This window comes from Podarcis cretensis, assembly GCF_951804945.1.
Source record: "Podarcis cretensis genome assembly, chromosome: 6".
NCBI lineage: Eukaryota > Metazoa > Chordata > Lepidosauria > Squamata > Lacertidae > Podarcis > Podarcis cretensis.
The window spans coordinates 23,558,839-23,575,508 of NC_137175.1; the positions used below are offsets into that span (position 1 = coordinate 23,558,839).

The following is a 16,670-nucleotide window of genomic DNA, read 5'->3' on the forward strand; positions in this document are numbered from 1 at the left end:
CAAATAATAAATTATTATTATTATTGCATGATGTGCCCATGACTATCTTCCTCTGGAAAACGAAGCAAGTTTTGCCAGGCAAAAAGGCAACTCAGGCTCTGCTTTCAAGCAGAGTTTGGGGCTCTACAGTACTCATTTTGATCCCCATTTAGGGGATCTGAACATTTAGAAATTAGCTGGCAAGTAACCTTTTGTGTTCCAAATACTTTCTGGTAGCTGTAAGATAAGTGTTGAGCTAAACCGAAGTGAAAGGAAGCTTCAGCCTTGCCCTGTTCACTAGGCCACAGTGATTAAGATTAGCCGTTGCAAATGTCCCACAGGAGGAATAAAACATCTGTGGATTTATTTCCCATCAGCCCCAGCAAGTGGGGCTGGTGATCAGTGGGAGTTGCAGCACAACAATATCTGAAGGGTCGTATCTTCCCCAGTCCTGCATCTAATGGCCTTTGCCACTTGACCCATGATGCAGCTATGGTCTTGTTTACAGATAGTTGACTTAGAAACCATGGCAAGTTATTTGTACCTACAGCTTCCAGTCATTTTTTTCCAGAAGCCAGAGCTTCTCTTCTTAACACCAATTTCTTAAGCCCCACTCCTGTCGACTTTGCGATCTTCCCTGTTGGTAGTAAAATGAATGTGCTCACACACAGCTGTTTGCAAGGTGAGAGACTGGGCTTCTTTGCTTCCAGCTTTCGGTTTTTGTTTCTGTGTAAACAAATGAGCTTTCCCTCCCCTGATAGCTGAGCGGGCCTTGGATACCATGAATTTTGAAGTGATAAAAGGCCGACCCATTCGCATCATGTGGTCCCAACGGGACCCAGGACTCAGGAAATCAGGCGTTGGGAACATCTTCATCAAGAACCTGGACGATTCCATTGATAACAAAGCTTTGTATGATACATTCTCAGCCTTTGGAAATATCCTTTCTTGCAAGGTAGCTATGTCACTGGCAGAAATAACATCACCTGATCTGCTTTGAGCATTCTAGTATATGTGTTGTCTATCATTCCTTTTATCCTGATCTATTCAATTTTTGACCAGTGGTTTCTAAGCAGTCTGGCTTCACTTTTGTGTAATAACATTTGGTGGGTGGTATTTTAAAATTCAAAACAATCTTGAGGTAGCCTCTAGGCAAAACACTTTGGGCAATTTCCCACCCCCTCTAGCATCACAATGGTTCCTTCAATCTCAGAACTTCTCTGCTGATCCAAAGAAACAGCACTTCAGTACTGAGAGAGACCTCATTGAATTAGACACCAACCCCATTCCGATTTTCTTCAAGTTCTTTTCTCTCTCTATTTGAAACCAAGGTTTTTACTCATTGTTGATGGGCCCCATTGATTAGGGTTACAACAAAATGTGTCTGTGACTCAGTGGCACTGTTTAGGGGGGCTTTGTAACCACTGAGCAGATATACATGTAAACTGGGGGGAAATCAATGGCCCATCTTTTTCGTTTTCAGTTGTATGACTTCCTTTTTTTTCTCTTCCCTCATACCCACCCATGTCTTAACAGGTTGTTTGTGATGAGAATGGATCCCGAGGTTATGGCTTTGTCCATTTTGAGACCCATGAGGCAGCAAACAGAGCAATTGACACGATGAATGGAATGCTCCTCAATGACCGTAAGGTGTAAGTGGAAGCTTGGGTTGGGAGCTAGGGTGCAGGTATGGTTGAAGTGGGTGACTGCGAGATCAAATGTTGTTGACCCTCTTAATATGTTAGATGCATTGCACACATAAGTAAATAACAGAGCCCCTCCTATGCAGAACACAATTTAGAATAAGGGTTTAAGCACAAAGGAAAACCAAGGTTAGTAAAAGGTGCAACAAATTTCCTTGGAAACATGTATCAAATGATAGAATAACAAGAATATTTGTAAGTAAATGCGAGTATCCAATATTTTAGGGCAAGTTTAGCATGCGAAACAGTCCATAAGGTCACTAATTCGTTTCCCCTGTGAGTATAGAAAATGTGCATTTCCAGCAGCAACACAGTTGGCCGGAAGAGCAACAGCTCATCCAGACTTCCACTTGTTCCACCGCTTCTCCTCCCAGGAAAACCCGCTCTTTCACATTGAATTGGAGCATGCGTCAACTGGGTTTTCCTTGGATTGATGTTTGCTCCAATTCAGCACTAAAGAGCTGGTTTTCCTGGGGCAAGTTGTGAGGCAAACAGAAAACCACTCAGACCTGTATTCGGAAAGGACAAGTAGGAAACCACTTGGAACCATGCTTTCTAGGCATGGGACGAGCGAAGGGGGGACGAGCCCTCACTGTTTCATGTGCTCTATAAATCCTTTGTCTAGAAGATGCCTTGCCAATTCACAGTTTTCTCTACACTGCCTTAAGAAGACCAGTGGTTACAGCTGAAATCCACCCTGCAAGGTTGATGCAAAATACAGGCATGAGCAATGTTATCACTTGAAATATACTCAGAGTCGCAAAGTGATTTCATGCTCTTTATTCAGCTCATAGTGGTGAGGAGGAATGAATGTCCCCTCAGTATCTGCTTTATATACATTATTTACACAATGGGCTGCACATAATTGGCTAACTCCGGCATTCTACTGTAAGCCAATCAGGTTGTGGATTCACTTCAATCTGGAGCATGATTGGGTGGTTCCTGCCAACCAATCATACTGCTGCATTGTTCTAGGACCAATCAGATTGCTGCATTCTGAATCCTATTGTTCTAGGACCAATCAGACTGCTGCCTTTTGGATCCTATTGTTCTAGGACCAATCAGACTGCTGCAGTTTGGATCCTATTCGACTCAGTACATAACACCCCTCCCCTCTAAGTTCCAGTCCTGCCCGGGAGGTCGCATTCATAGTCCTCAAGGTACGCTGGCGGCCTACGTGTGCGTTGCGGCCTGGGGTGTTCCCTGGTCCGGGGTTCAGGTTCTGGCTCGTGTTCCAAGGATGCTGGCTGTGATGGGGCTGTTTGGTCTGGCGCAACCGGCTCGCTCAGTCGTGGTTCTGGTTCCGGTGTCCTTTTGGCCTCACAGGTCCTCTCTGTATTTACTGATTCTGCCTCTCCTGCTGGCCCCTGCTGCTCTATGAGCCTCACTGCCCCACTGTTCCCTTGGGACTCCTCTGACCTGTCCTCCTCCTCCTGGTTTTCTCCCGGGAATCGTCGGCGTATCTGGTCGCAGTGGCGGCGCCAGCATTGCCCTCCATCTGTTAGCACCTCGTACGACACGGGGCCAGTGACCCTGGTGACTGTGGCGGGTACCCATGCAGGGCCTGCCCCAAAATTCTTTGCGTACACTGGGTCCTGGGCCTCGAAGGTCCGGGGGTTCCTGCCTTCCCCCACCACTACCTCATCCTGAGCTCTATCGGGGTGAAGGCGGTCCAATCTGATTGCAAGGCGCCGACCCATTAGTAGTTCAGCGGGGCTCCGGCCAGTCGTTGAGCTGGGGGTGCTGTGCTGTGCTAGAAGGAATGTGGCAAGGCGGTACTCCCAATCCCCTTGTGTCATGCGGCGAAGGGTTTCCTTGGTGGTCCGCACCATGCGTTCTGCTTGGCCATTGGTGGCAGGGTGGAATGGCGCCGAACGGATGTGGCGGATGGCGTTCTGCGCTGTGAAGGTTTGGAATTCTCCTGACGTAAATGCAGTCCCGTTGTCTGAGACGAGAGTGTCAGGGAGCCCGTGGGTTGCAAACAGCCTACGTAGTACCCGGATGGCTGCAGACGTAGAAGTGGATGGTACCAGTGCGACTTCCAGCCATTTGGTGTAGGAGTCCACCACTATGAAGAATGTTTTCCCCTGAAAGGGGCCAGCGAAGTCCACATGCAGGCGTGACCATGGTGCTCGGGCAGACTCCCAGGACTGGACTGGGGCCCTTGGGGGATCTGGGCGGGATTCTTGGCAGGCCTGGCAGTGTTTGACCCAGGCCTCTATCTCTCCGTCGATCCCCGGCCACCACACATAACTCCTGGCAAGGGCCTTCATTCTTACTACCCCTGGGTGTGTCTCGTGTAGGGCTGTGAGGACCCTTTTGCGGAGGGGCTGGGGAACAACGACCCTGCTTCCCCATAACAGGCACCCCTTGTGGGCCGACAGTTCATGTTTGTGGGTTGTGTAGCCGGCGAATTCTGGCCCGGGGCTGCTGCTGGGCCATCCCCTCCACACCCAGTCCAGGACCCGGGATATGACCCTATCTTTCTTGGAATGGTGTGCAACTTCTTGTGCCTGAATGGGGCGGTCGGGAAGCAGCTCCAGGCTCATAACCTCTTGTGCAGGTGCTGGGTCGGGGCCTGCTTCCGGTAGTGGTAGCCTGCTGAGGACGTCCGCATGGCCCATCGCCTTCCCAGGGCGGTGAATTAGTGCATACTGGTAGCTGGCAAGGAAAATTGACCACCTGAGGACGCGAGGAGACAGCACTTGGGGGGTCTGCTTTTCGGGGGCAAACAAGCCAAGCAACGGTTTGTGGTCAGTCACCACGGTGAAGGGCCGCCCGTACAAGAAATCATGGAATTTTTTAACTCCCTTCACGATTGCCAGACCCTCCTTGTCAATTTGTGAGTAGTTCCACTCGGTTGCGTTGAGTGTCTGGGAAAAGTATGCCACCGGTACCTCTCTTCCATCTGGGAGTTGGTGTCCAAGGACAGCGCCAATGACATAGGGCGAGGCGTCGCATGCTAGCACCACCGGCAGCCTCTCGTCGAAGTGTGCCAAGACCGAGTTTGAGACAAGCAAGTCCTTGACTGCCTGGAATGCGGCCTCCTGGCGCTGGCCCCACACCCAAGGGGCCCGCTTGTCCAGGAGCCTGTGTAGGGGCTCCACTACTGCCGCCTTGTGGGGAAGGAAGGAATGGTAAAAGTTCAATAGTCCCAAGAAGGCCTGCAGTTCAGTCTTGTTCTTGGGCGCTGGGGCATCACAAATGGCCCGTACCTTGTCCCCAGTTGGGTGGACCCCTTCTGCGTCCACCATAAATCCCAGAATGTCCACCTGGGGCACTCCTAGTAGACATTTTTCCCGCTTCACCGTGAGACCTGCTGTCTGGAAACGGTGCAGAACGGTGCGGAGGCGGTCCTCAAACTCCTCTGGTGTGGGCCCGGCAATCAACACATCATCGAAGAAGGGGGTGACGCCAGGAATCCCTTTAAGAAGAGAGTCCATTAGATTCTGGAAGATGCCTGGTGCCACGCTGACACCGAATTACAGCCGCTTTACCCTGAATGCTCCTCTGTGCGTCACAATCGTCTGTGCCTCTGCTGTGGCCTCATCTACTGGCAGCTGTTGATATGCTTGGGCCAAGTCCAGCTTGCCAAAAATTTTCGACCCAGCCAGGGTGGCAAGGACATGGCTGACCACTGGCACTGGGTATGCATGGGCCGTGAGGGCCTTGTTTATGGTACATTTGTAGTCTGCGCAGATGCGGTCTGAACCATTAGACTTGACAGGTGTGACGATTGGGGTTTCCCAGGGGGCATTAGGCACCGGTTCCAGCACTCCTTGCTCCATGAGCCAGTCCAATTCCTCATCGATACGGGGTTTCAGGGCGAACGGGACCTGGCGGGCCTTGAGCCTGACCGGTCGTACTGTGGGGTCAAGCTGTAGAGCAATGGGGGGGCCCGTATACTGTCCCAATTTCCCGTCGAAAACCCCCGGAAATTCCTTGCATATGGCATCCACGTCCACTTGTAAGCTAGTGTGGTTCACCCCAGTGACAGCTAGCCCCAGTGGTCCAAACCATGCCAATCCCAGTAGACTAATGTAGGGGCCCTTGACCACAAGTAAGTCCAGTTGCCGCGTCCGCCCTCGGTATTGCACCCTGAAGGTCCCCACCCCCATTGTGGGGACCTTACGTTTCTGGAAGTCCCGGAGGGTGAATGGGGCCGGCCTGAGTTTGGGACCCCCAGTAGGACACAGTTTCCTTAAGGTCCTTGCTGAGATTATGGATAGAGTTGAACCCGTGTCAAGCTCCATGCGGCATGGGGCCCCCTCTATCTTTACCTCTACATAAATTTTCTCTACGTTGGGGTGGGGCAACTGGTATACCTGAAAGTCCGTGAGCTCCGTCGAGTTGCCTTGGTGCGTTGGGCCCCGGGACCTGGGGTTCTTGGATTGGTCATCTGATGCCTGGCGTCGGGTGGGCCGAGCCCGACACACCCGGGCGATGTGTCCCACTTTTCTGCACTGCCTGCACTCTGCGTTGCGGAAACGGCAGGTCCTCCTCTCGTGACTTTCTCCACAGCTTGCGCAGTTCCCTCCTTCTTGTTGAGGCAGCTGTGATATGTGGGCTGCTTGAGTGCGCTGCTGTACTCGGTGCATCTCCTCCCTGTCAGATCCTGAGTCGTTGGTGAGGTCTTCGTGGTGGACCCTCAGTTGGGATGGCTGGCTCGGCCGTGCCTCTTGCGTCGACCTCTCGGCAGCTTCCGTTGCCAGGGCCTCCTCCAGAGCGACCTGGAACGCTAGGTCCTTCTTAGCATAGAGGCGTCGTTGCAGCTTCTCATCCCTCAGGCCACCGACGAGGCGGTCACGAAGCATGTTCTCCAGCTCTGAGAAGTTGCAGAACCGGGCGGCTTGGCGGAGAGAGGTCACAAACCCAGTTATGGTTTCCCCAGGGGCTTGCCGCTTTGCGTAGAAGGCATTTCGACGAGCCACCACTGAGGGCTGTGGCGAAAAGTGCCCCTTCAGCTGTTCCATTATTGTTTTGTATGGAACAGTAGCAACGTCTTCAGGCGCAAGGAGAGCCCGGGCGATTTCAAATGTCTCCTCTCCGCAAACGCTGAAGAATATTGCCCTCTTCTTGGCGTCTTCGTCATCGGTGACCCCTTTGGCTTCTAGGAGGAAGGTGAAACGGGAGGCGTATGCTTCCCAGTCTCCAGATGCTGGGTTGAACGGTGTGAAGCTGCTGTCGGTTGCCATTCTGAGTTCCTTGTGTCCCGGAGCTGAAGCCTGGATACACGGTGCGAGGCAGCGGTGCGGCAGGTGGCGGTGCTGCGGTGCTGTGTGTTGCAGTCAGCTCAGCGGGATCCCACCTTCGTCGCCAGTGAAATATACTCAGAGTCGCAAAGTGATTTCATGCTCTTTATTCAGCTCATAGTGGTGAGGAGGAATGAATGTCCCCTCAAGTATCTGCTTTATATACATTATTTACACAATGGGCTGCACATAATTGGCTAACTCCGGCATTCTACTGTAAGCCAATCAGGTTGTGGATTCACTTCAATCTGGAGCATGATTGGGTGGTTCCTGCCAACCAATCATACTGCTGCATTGTTCTAGGACCAATCAGATTACTGCATTCTGAATCCTATTGTTCTAGGACCAATCAGACTGCTGCCTTTTGGATCCTATTGTTCTAGGACCAATCAGACTGCTGCAGTTTGGATCCTATTCGACTCAGTACATAACATCACTGCTCGTGATCAGGCTCTCCTAGCTTAAAGGTCTCTAGAGCTGCACCAAACAGAGATAATCCTGCCTCTCTCCTCATGACGGTGTCTCCTGAGCACTGACAAGGCAAAACTGGGCACTTGTGGCTTTATTAGAGCATGGTGATCGATAAAGCTGTCTCAGTTCTTGCCTACTTAATATAGCTTGGGAGGTTTTCCTGGCCTCGTCTTATGGTACACACAATGCATTTTAAAAAGTGGCTTCACCGTTTGCCATATTTACAGGTTTGTTGGCCATTTTAAATCTCGACGAGAGCGGGAAGCAGAATATGGCGCCAAGGCAATGGAATTCACCAATGTCTATATCAAGAACTTTGGGGATGACATGCATGATGAGCGGCTACAGGAAATATTCTCAAAATTTGGTAAATGCGGCACTTTGAAGTGTAGTGATTGGCAGGGAAGTTTCAGCCTGTGAGCCTAATTAGGCCTGCCAGACCTCAGAGATAGGGCTGCCACACTATTTTGGGTGAACAACACCCCTGTTTCCTGAGCCTGGTGTCATATACGATGCAAAGTGCACCTTTTGCAAATCTGCTCCAGAAGATCGGGGGAATGCTTTGAACGGGGTTGTGCAAGCAAGGGAGAGGAGGGGAGAGGGAGAGGGAGAGGGAGAGGGAGAGAATGTTCTGTTGCACAAGGAAAAATCCTTGCCCTGATGGAACGTTCGCCTTTATGTCGGATTCTACCCATACATAATAAGAGATTGCGGGTAAGATCCATTTTTTTGTGAGTGGACGTCTCCTTCATCTTCCCACTACATTTCCTGCATCCTCCCAAATCTGCTCCCGAGAATCCCTCAACCCTCCAGGCCAGATTTTGGAGGCATCGATGAGGGGGAATCCATTCCGTCAACTGGATCTGTTCTGCTGGCAGACAGGCAAAACTGTTCTGTTGCGCTGGTGGACAGGCACCATTGGATTTCGCCCAATAGCCCCAATTGCATGGCACCAACGTGAGTCTATTGTAACTTGTGGCTCCAGCAATGTCACACTGTCTTATAGTTTCTTGTTCTACTTTCCAGGAAAGACGTTGAGCGTCAAGGTGATGATGGATAATGCAGGCCATTCAAAAGGGTTTGGGTTTGTCAACTTTGAGAAGCATGAAGATGCTCAGAAGGCAAGATGGTCTTTGATCTATTTGTCTGTGCCCATTGCTTGCTTGTTCCTGTTCCAGTGAATGTAGCTGTTGAGATGGAGCTGAAGACTTGTTGGTGGGAGAAAGACCTGACTTGGATGCGTGTGCACCTAAAAGAGTAAATGGGCTTTCTCCACCAAGGACCTCCCTGTTTTGTGATCATAAAGTTGGAGGAGGCTGTCTAGTGTGGGAAGTCCCAGAGCTAGAGCAACCCCAACAGATGGCTGCATATAGCTTCTGCTTAAAGACCTCTCACAAGGGAGAGTCTATCCAGTTGCTTTGATCATTGGTTCCATTGCCAAACTGATTTTACCGGCAAGAACTGTCTCCTAACATTCGAGTGAGATGCAGCCGCTGGTGCAGCAGAGGAAATGAAATCTTGTCACATTCACATCATACATTTAAAGGCTTTCCCACAAATAATATTGGGAACTGTGATTTGTTAAGGGTGCTGGGAATTGTAGCTCTATGATGGATAAACTATAGTTTCCAAGATTCTTTGGGGAAGCCATACCTGTGAAAGTGGTGTAATCGTGCTTTAAATATATGGTGGGGACTGCTGAATCTGTCCTCTTTTGGGTGACAGCTCTTCCAGTATTTGATGAGTGCATATGAATCTCTCTCATGTTCGCTATGAATGCATGATGGCTACAGAACCAACTAAATTGCTCTTGGTGGTGGGTAGGGGGATTTCATTGCTTCAGATAGCTCAGAAGCGAAGGCTTTGCAAAGTTCATTACAAAATTAAAACAGAGCAAAGGGCATCTTTCTGCAAGACGGATGTGTGGTCCATTGAGGGGTGGAGTTAGTCGTGGGACTTCTTCCTATGCACAACCCTCTATGTTAACACCTGGTCTCCTGGCAGGCTGTTGAAGACATGAATGGGACGGAGATCAATGGGCGAATGGTGTATGTTGGCCGAGCTCAGAAGAGGATGGAACGTCAGAGTGAACTGAAGCGCAAATTTGAGCAGATCAAACAGGAGAGAGTAAACAGATACCAGGTAATGCTAAGTGACAACGAGGTCATCAGGTGTGGCAAGGTACACTTTTTTAAAAAAGCAACACACCTGCTGACTTTCGAAATCTCAAATGCTGCGGTTGCTCTCCAGTATAAATATTTATTTATTTGTTTGCAGGCATCGTTTCTATTACTGCTACTAATAACTTTATTACCCACCATTCACCAGCAGAAGGATTACAGCAATTTAAATTCCAGTACCCAAAACAGTGGAAACAAATTTCAGCCTGTAATTGTATGTCCCCCTTGGTCTACAATAAAATAATGTAAGGGTAAAATAGGAAAGATCCCAAACTCAGTAAACTAAAAGCAGTAAAACAATTTCCAGGATTGAGCCATTATTATTCTGTAAAGTAACTGGGCCATGTAGAGGAAATCCACATTTCTCAGTCCTGCTTCACTGAGAGCTAGTGAAGTATAAGCAGCTTACCAGGTCAGGTCATTTGTTAGGCCATTTCATATCTATTCTTGACTGGCAATGGTTCTCTACGGTTTCAAGGGTCTCAGGCTTTTGCCGTCGCCTGCTACTCCCTGATTCCTCTAATGACAGATGCCAGGAATTCAACCTGAAGGCCCCTTCACGGGATGCATGTGCTGTGTTGATGAGCTGTGGTCCCTTTTTGAGGCACAGGTCACCTGCAATGACAGTGCATGGTAATGGTTCCTGTTTGTGGCAAGGGATGAAATTTGTTGGGTTTTATCTTGATGCCTTTTTTAAAAAAAGATTCAATGAAAATAATGCTGGTTTGCTTATCCCTTGAGGTAAAAGCTTTGAAGGGTGCCTCCAGACAATCTCTATATTGTTTGTGGGATTCAAGCACATACAGTGATACCTCAGGTTACATACGCTTCAGGTTACATACGCTTCAGGTTACAGACTCCACTAACCCAGAAATAGTACCTCGGGTTAAGAACTTTGCTTCAGGATGAGAACAGAAATTGTGCTCAGGCAGCGCGGCAGCAGCAGGAGGCCCCATTAGCTAAAGTGGTGCTTCAGGTTAAGAACAGTTTCAGGTTAAGAATGGACCTCCAGAACGAATTAAGTACTTAACCCAAGGTACCACTGTAATGGGAATTTAGGATTGTGCAATTAAAGCAGATTAAAGGGCTCTGTCGCCTGAGCACAGCAAATTTGGATGACGTTCATTGAGAGAAAGCGCAATAACGTTATAAAACACTACGCAGGTGATGGGTAGTAACAATTTAGTGCTATTCCTTCTTACAGGAATCTGATCTTTACATAAGCTGTAGTGTATGTTGTATTGAGGTGTTGGCACTTAGAAACTGAGATATGAAAGCTAGGAGCTAAATGGCACCTTAAACCTAGGTTATGGGAGCAACAACAGAATGTCTGGGCACGCTTTTTGATAACAAGAATACAAAGCTGAAAATGAATGAACTGCAGCTAAAATATTATGTCCATTTTTCACATGGTATAGTCCTTCCCCTGCCCACCCCCCTAATATTCTTAAGAGGGTCTCTTCTCCAGTCTTCAGAGTAGCTGGAAGTGGGGAGGCAGAAAAGGTCCTCCTTTCCTCCCACTCTGCAGTTTTAATCTGAAATCTTAGGTGCAGTACAGTGCCAAGAGCTCAGAAACTGCTCGCGCTAATGAAATTCCATGTCGCAAAATGCACCCAGAACAATGGGAGTTTTGAATGCTGGGTGTTGGTTTGGATGGCATTTGGTTCCCTTCCAGCCTTATGATTGAGTGTTGGAAACATTATTTTTTGTGCATATTTTAAAATGGAAAGCTGCGTTATAAATGTTACTTAAAAAATATTATGAACACATGGGAAAGTGTCTGTGCTCTTTGCTCCTAGGGTGTGAACTTGTATGTAAAGAATCTGGATGATGGGATTGATGATGAACGGCTGAGGAACGAATTTTCTCCTTATGGAACTATCACTAGTGCCAAGGTAAGATCTATGGTGGGTATTCAATGTTGATCTATGTTGAACGTTCCATCCGCTCAAGCATGTCAGCTTCTCAGATGGAACAACCCCCCCCCCCATGTTTTAGGGCATTCTCCCTGCCCCAAGCCAATTTCAGGGGGCACAGGGGAAAGGGAAAAGCCCCACTGCACAAGTGGAAGACCTTGTGCAAGTCTGTCACTGATGGGACTCATTAGGTGAATCCTGCCCCTTATGTTTGTAACCAAATATCTTTTGTCTGTGAAACTTTCATTCAGACCATTGGCAAGGACTCATGTGATTGATTGCTCCTTCCATATTCCTCCTTAAAAAAATCAAAACACAAAAACACTAGGCTGTTGATGTTTTTTAACATGCAGGGATTTGGGGGTGCGGGTATGGAAGGAGAAATTGCATGAGCCTTCCACCTACAGTCTGAAAACAAGGCAGTCCAGAAAGCAGTCCAGTTTTGCTGCCTCATCTGCTGTTTTGAGGCTGAAATTGCCACTGGGATAATCCAGTGATCTGCCCCATCCACTCCTTGCCTTCTCTGCAATGATTCCATGTGGAATTCTGGCTACTGGACTACTTTCATCTAGTCCTTCAAAAAACTACAGCGCTCACAGAAGGAAGGCAGCCAAGGCAGTGAGGCATGGCTGTGGGCATAGCTGTCAACCTTCCCTTTTTTTGTGGGAAATTCCCTTATTCCAGCGCCGTTTCCCGCTGCTATCCCGGATTGTTAGATATCCCATAGACTGTCCCCAGGACAGATGAGACTGCTGATCCCTTATTTTTAAATCTGAAAGTTGACAGCTATGGCTGTGGGACTGCTGACAGAGTTATTAGGAACTCTGCAAGCCCCCAGTCTGGGAGGTGTGGAGGCCACTGTGTGTGAAATCCAACTAAATAGATCCACCAGCACATTGATGTTTGGCTACCCAGAGGTACTTCTCCACCCTTTCTTCTCCCTAAGTCTATTTCTGGGCGTGGGGATCCGCAAACTCTCTACAGCAGATTTGGTACAGATGCATCTACAAGCCTATTTAGTTGGGGACCATCCATGAAGTTTTGAAATTATCAGGCAACAGTGCATTTAGTTATGATGGTTTGCTTGAAGGTGTCTGCCACCATGTCTCCCCTGCTGCTATGTCAGGGTACAATGAATGTTTATTGTAATAATGGCTCAGTGCCTCCCCATTTAGTGAAAACAAGGACTTTGAGTTGACCTTTGTTCCTATTGAGTTTGGTGGGGCTCAAGAGCAGTTCACCCCAAGGAGTATATTTGTGTGTGTTAGGAAAAGTTGCCAATTATTCTGCTGATCTCGATGTCCGTGTCTCTCTGCCTGTGCTCTTCAGACTGCCGTTTGCCATCCACTCAGTGGACTCAGTGTTTTAATTTTCAATTTTAGGTGATGACAGAGGGTGGACACAGCAAAGGTTTTGGGTTTGTATGTTTTTCATCCCCAGAAGAGGCCACAAAGGCTGTGACTGAAATGAATGGGAGGATTGTCAGTGCCAAGCCTTTGTATGTGGCCCTTGCTCAAAGGAAAGAGGAGAGGAAAGCTATTCTCACCAACCAATACATGCAGAGACTAGCTACCATGAGGGCCTTGCCTGGTCCAATCCTCTGCTCCTTCCCTCCGACAGGTTATTTCCTGCCCTCCCTCCCACAGGTAAGGTTTGTAAAGAGGCTGCTATTACAGCTTACTTCTATGAAACCCATTGACTAGCACCAATGGCAGACAAGATGCTATTGCACTGCAACTTAATGCACTTTGCAAATCCATTGCATTCCAATCTAACTGCCATATTGGGAGATGACAGGATGCATGTATAAAAATGTTTTCACAGATCAAACACCATAAGAACTTTTTAAATCTCTGCCTACATCACCACAAAAAAATAAATAAATCTTGCAATAGAGTCCACCCGTTCCGCTGTGAGTTGTTCAAGCCAAAGCGGTCCTGGCTTTCCCCATAGAATCCTGGGACCTGCAGTTTGTTAAGGATGCGTAGAGTTGTTAAAAGAGCCTTATTCCTCTCCCAGAGCTACAATTCCCAGAGTGGCTTAGCAACCAATCACTCTTCACGGGGAATTCTGCAGGTCCCAGAATCCTTAGGGGGAAATGATATGCAAAGGAGAAACAGGTCTGTACCTCAAGTTTCCTTTGGGAAGCCTGGAGGAAAGGTCAACCTGGAAGACCTTGTAGGTTTCAGCCCAGCAAAGTCTGGGCCTTCTTTCTTCTCAGATGTACATTCAAGAGGTGTTTTCCTTGTCATTTCCTCCCTCAGGCATTGAAGGAGAACATGAGCCTGAGGCTTCCTGTGAGTTTATTACATATAGTGCCAAACTATGGTTTAGTGTTATTGTAGCTGTCTTCCTAATCTGCCTCAAGGTGATGGTTCCTGTAAAACTTCACAAAAAGAACTGCCACATATCTTTTCAAATTCCAGGCTTGGTGCTTTCAGTAGTCCAAGCTGCCCCAGGGCTGATGTGTGGACAGTAATGTATCTTCTTTCTTTGTTTCGTGGTCTTTTTTCTAGCCTCAAACCAGAACTACTTTCTACAGTCCTAGCCCTGTTGCCCAAGTCCGCCCTGTCTCCCGTTGGAATATGCAGCCCTCCAGGCCTCCCTGTGAGTTTGCTTGTTTGTTTTTTCCAAAAAGGACGTGGTCCTCTGCAGAGCATGTGGGTGAAGTTTGCACTTGGTATGGAACTCCTACCATGCTATTGATCGGTGTTGGGACCTCAGTATTTTTGTGAAGCCAGCATGCAAATTCAGTAGAGCACAGGGTTGGGGACCTGATGATGCTGGACTCCAGCTCATGGTCAGGGATCATGAAAGTTGGAGTCCAACAATAGGTCGCAGGTCCCCATCTCTGTGTTAGAGGAATGTGTGGAGGTCTTAGTTCTCATTACTGAAAGCAGACCCACAGACTAAGCAGAACTCTCTGCTAAGACACTAGGGGTGGTGTTCAGTTAAGTTCTGGTCAGAATAGACCCATTAGAATTAATGGACCTAACTTAGACATGTTCACTAATTTATTTATTTATTTATATTATTTATTTTTAAAAAATATTTCAGGTTTATACATTTCACTAATTTTACAATCATTTTAACATTTCAAAACTTAACTTCCCTCCCCTTCTTTCTGCGGTTCTTTAAATTTATTTTTAATTTCTTCTGCATATCCAAATTATCTTAAATTTGCTCATTTATTCAATAAACCATTTCCATTCTTTAATAAAATGCTGGTTATCTTGATTTCTTATTCTTCCATGTTCACTAATTTATGTGGATAAAACGTCTCTGAATGCCCCCCGCTTCTTATGCCTCCAAATTCTGATGAAAGTATTCAATGTTTTTAGCATCCTATCACCCAGCCAGCCCGGTCCTGAGGACTACTGCACCTCCCAGGCGCCCGCTGTCCAACATCAGCACCATGAGACAAGCGTCCACTCAGGCTCCCAGGGTATCTCCCAATGCCCAGAGAGTGGGTAAGTTAGGAAATGCGGATGGTTCATCATCAAACGGAATGGTGCGTGCCTGTGTGCTTAGATGCAGGTGGCAATTATTTTATGCATAATCCAGTTTGGGGGAACCTGTCACAGTGTATCATTACCAGGAAATGGAACGTGTGGCAGGGTGATGGCAATAAGGGTAGGCTGAGTGGGAGCCATTCAGTTCTATGGGCTCCCATAGCAATTGAGAGATTAGGTACACAAGTTGCTCTTACCATGCGTCCTCCAGACCTTGGTCCTGAGGTCCAGCACCGAGGGCCTTCTGGCGGTTCCCTCACTACGAGAAGCCAAGTTACAGGGAACCAGGCAGAGGGCCTTCTCGGTAGTGGCGCCCTCCCTGTGGAACGCCCTCCCACCAGATGTCAAAGAGAACAACAACTACCAGACTTTTAGAAGACATCTGAAGGCAGCCCTGTTTAGGGAAGCTTTTAATGTTTTTTTGGAAGTCGCCCAGAGTGGCTGGAGAAGCCCAGCCAGATGGGCGGGGTATAAATAATAAATATATTATTATTATTATTATTATTATTATTATAAAAGGATTATCAGGAGCTGGTGTGGGGTTTAGCCTTTGCTTCAATGGCATCTGTGGGTTCATCCTTTTGCTTGCTTTGTATACATGAAAGGAGTGTTTTATTACAATTGGACCACCCAATTGTGCTGACGTTGCAGTGGAGATTTTGAGAGGACTTCTCAAATTTATTTGTTGCAGGCTGTGGTTGCAGCTGAGAACTGCCATCTTCTTTTCCCCGCCTTCTGCACCATTTTGGGAAGCCTGCTTTTAAAAAGGCTTCTGCAAAGGTTGCATGGCATTAACGATGGGATACGTCATCTCTCCTCTCTCTGTACCCTTCCAAATTGTTCCTGTTCTCATTTCAGCCAACATAGGAACCCAGACTATCAGCACTCGGGCATCCTCCTCAACAGCCCTACCACGTGGCGTTTCCCAGTACAAGTACTCTTCAGCCGTGAGGAATGCCCAGCCACTGGGCACCATGGCACCTCTGCCAATGCACCAGGTAACTCGCCTTCAGTTGTGGAACAAAGGATATTGTATAGACCATGTTTTCCTCCCTCCACTCCTTAATGTGGAAGATTTTTCTGATCATGCCATTAACATAGGCTGTGTACACACCATACATTTAAAGCTCCGCGCCCCGCCCCCTTGCAAAAATCCTGGGAACTGTAGAATAAGGGTGCTGGGAATTATAGCTCTGTAAAGGGATAAACTGCAGTTCCCTGGATTCTCTGTGTGTGTCATGTGTTTTTTTAAGTGTGCTTTCAATGTATGTTGTGCACGCAGCCTTTAGAGTTTGGGCTTGTAGCGTGTTCTAGTTTTGGGCGTTTAATTGGTCTGGATTAAAGTAAAGGTAAAGGGACCCCTGACCATTAGGTCCAGTCATGACCGACTCTGGGGTTGTGGCGCTCATCTCGCTTTATTGGCTGAGGGAGCCGGTGTACAGCTTCCAGGTCATGTGGCCAGCATGACTAAGCCACTTCTGGCGAACCAGAGCAGCGCACTGAAACGCCATTTACCTTCCCGCCAGAGCGGTACCTATTTATCTACTTGCACTTTGACGTGCTTTCAAACTGCTAGGTTGGCAGGAGCAGGGACCGAGCAATGGGAGCTCACCCCGTCACGGGGATTCGAACTGCCGACCTTCTGATCAGCAAGTCC

The 16,670-nt window shown here is 48.0% G+C and overlaps 1 protein-coding gene and 1 long non-coding RNA gene across 2 annotated transcripts in view; one reads left to right on the forward strand and one right to left on the reverse strand.

Annotated features, from left to right (window-relative positions):
- LOC307218075 overlaps positions 1 to 16,670 on the reverse strand; it is a 343,388-nt gene that overhangs the window by 222,147 nt on the left and 104,571 nt on the right. The gene's annotated exons all lie outside the window — the stretch shown is intronic.
- The window catches only part of PABPC1L (poly(A) binding protein cytoplasmic 1 like), a 33,125-nt gene that overhangs the window by 5,370 nt on the left and 11,085 nt on the right, over positions 1 to 16,670 (forward strand). Inside the window, exons 3-12 of the mRNA XM_079979277.1 lie at positions 741 to 934; positions 1,516 to 1,631; positions 7,633 to 7,772; positions 8,432 to 8,526; positions 9,410 to 9,547; positions 11,385 to 11,480; positions 12,884 to 13,147; positions 14,018 to 14,108; positions 14,843 to 14,971; positions 15,872 to 16,011. Of these exons, the coding sequence (XP_079835403.1) occupies positions 741 to 934; positions 1,516 to 1,631; positions 7,633 to 7,772; positions 8,432 to 8,526; positions 9,410 to 9,547; positions 11,385 to 11,480; positions 12,884 to 13,147; positions 14,018 to 14,108; positions 14,843 to 14,971; positions 15,872 to 16,011 (1,403 nt within the window). The remainder of the gene's footprint in view (positions 1 to 740; positions 935 to 1,515; positions 1,632 to 7,632; positions 7,773 to 8,431; positions 8,527 to 9,409; positions 9,548 to 11,384; positions 11,481 to 12,883; positions 13,148 to 14,017; positions 14,109 to 14,842; positions 14,972 to 15,871; positions 16,012 to 16,670) is intronic.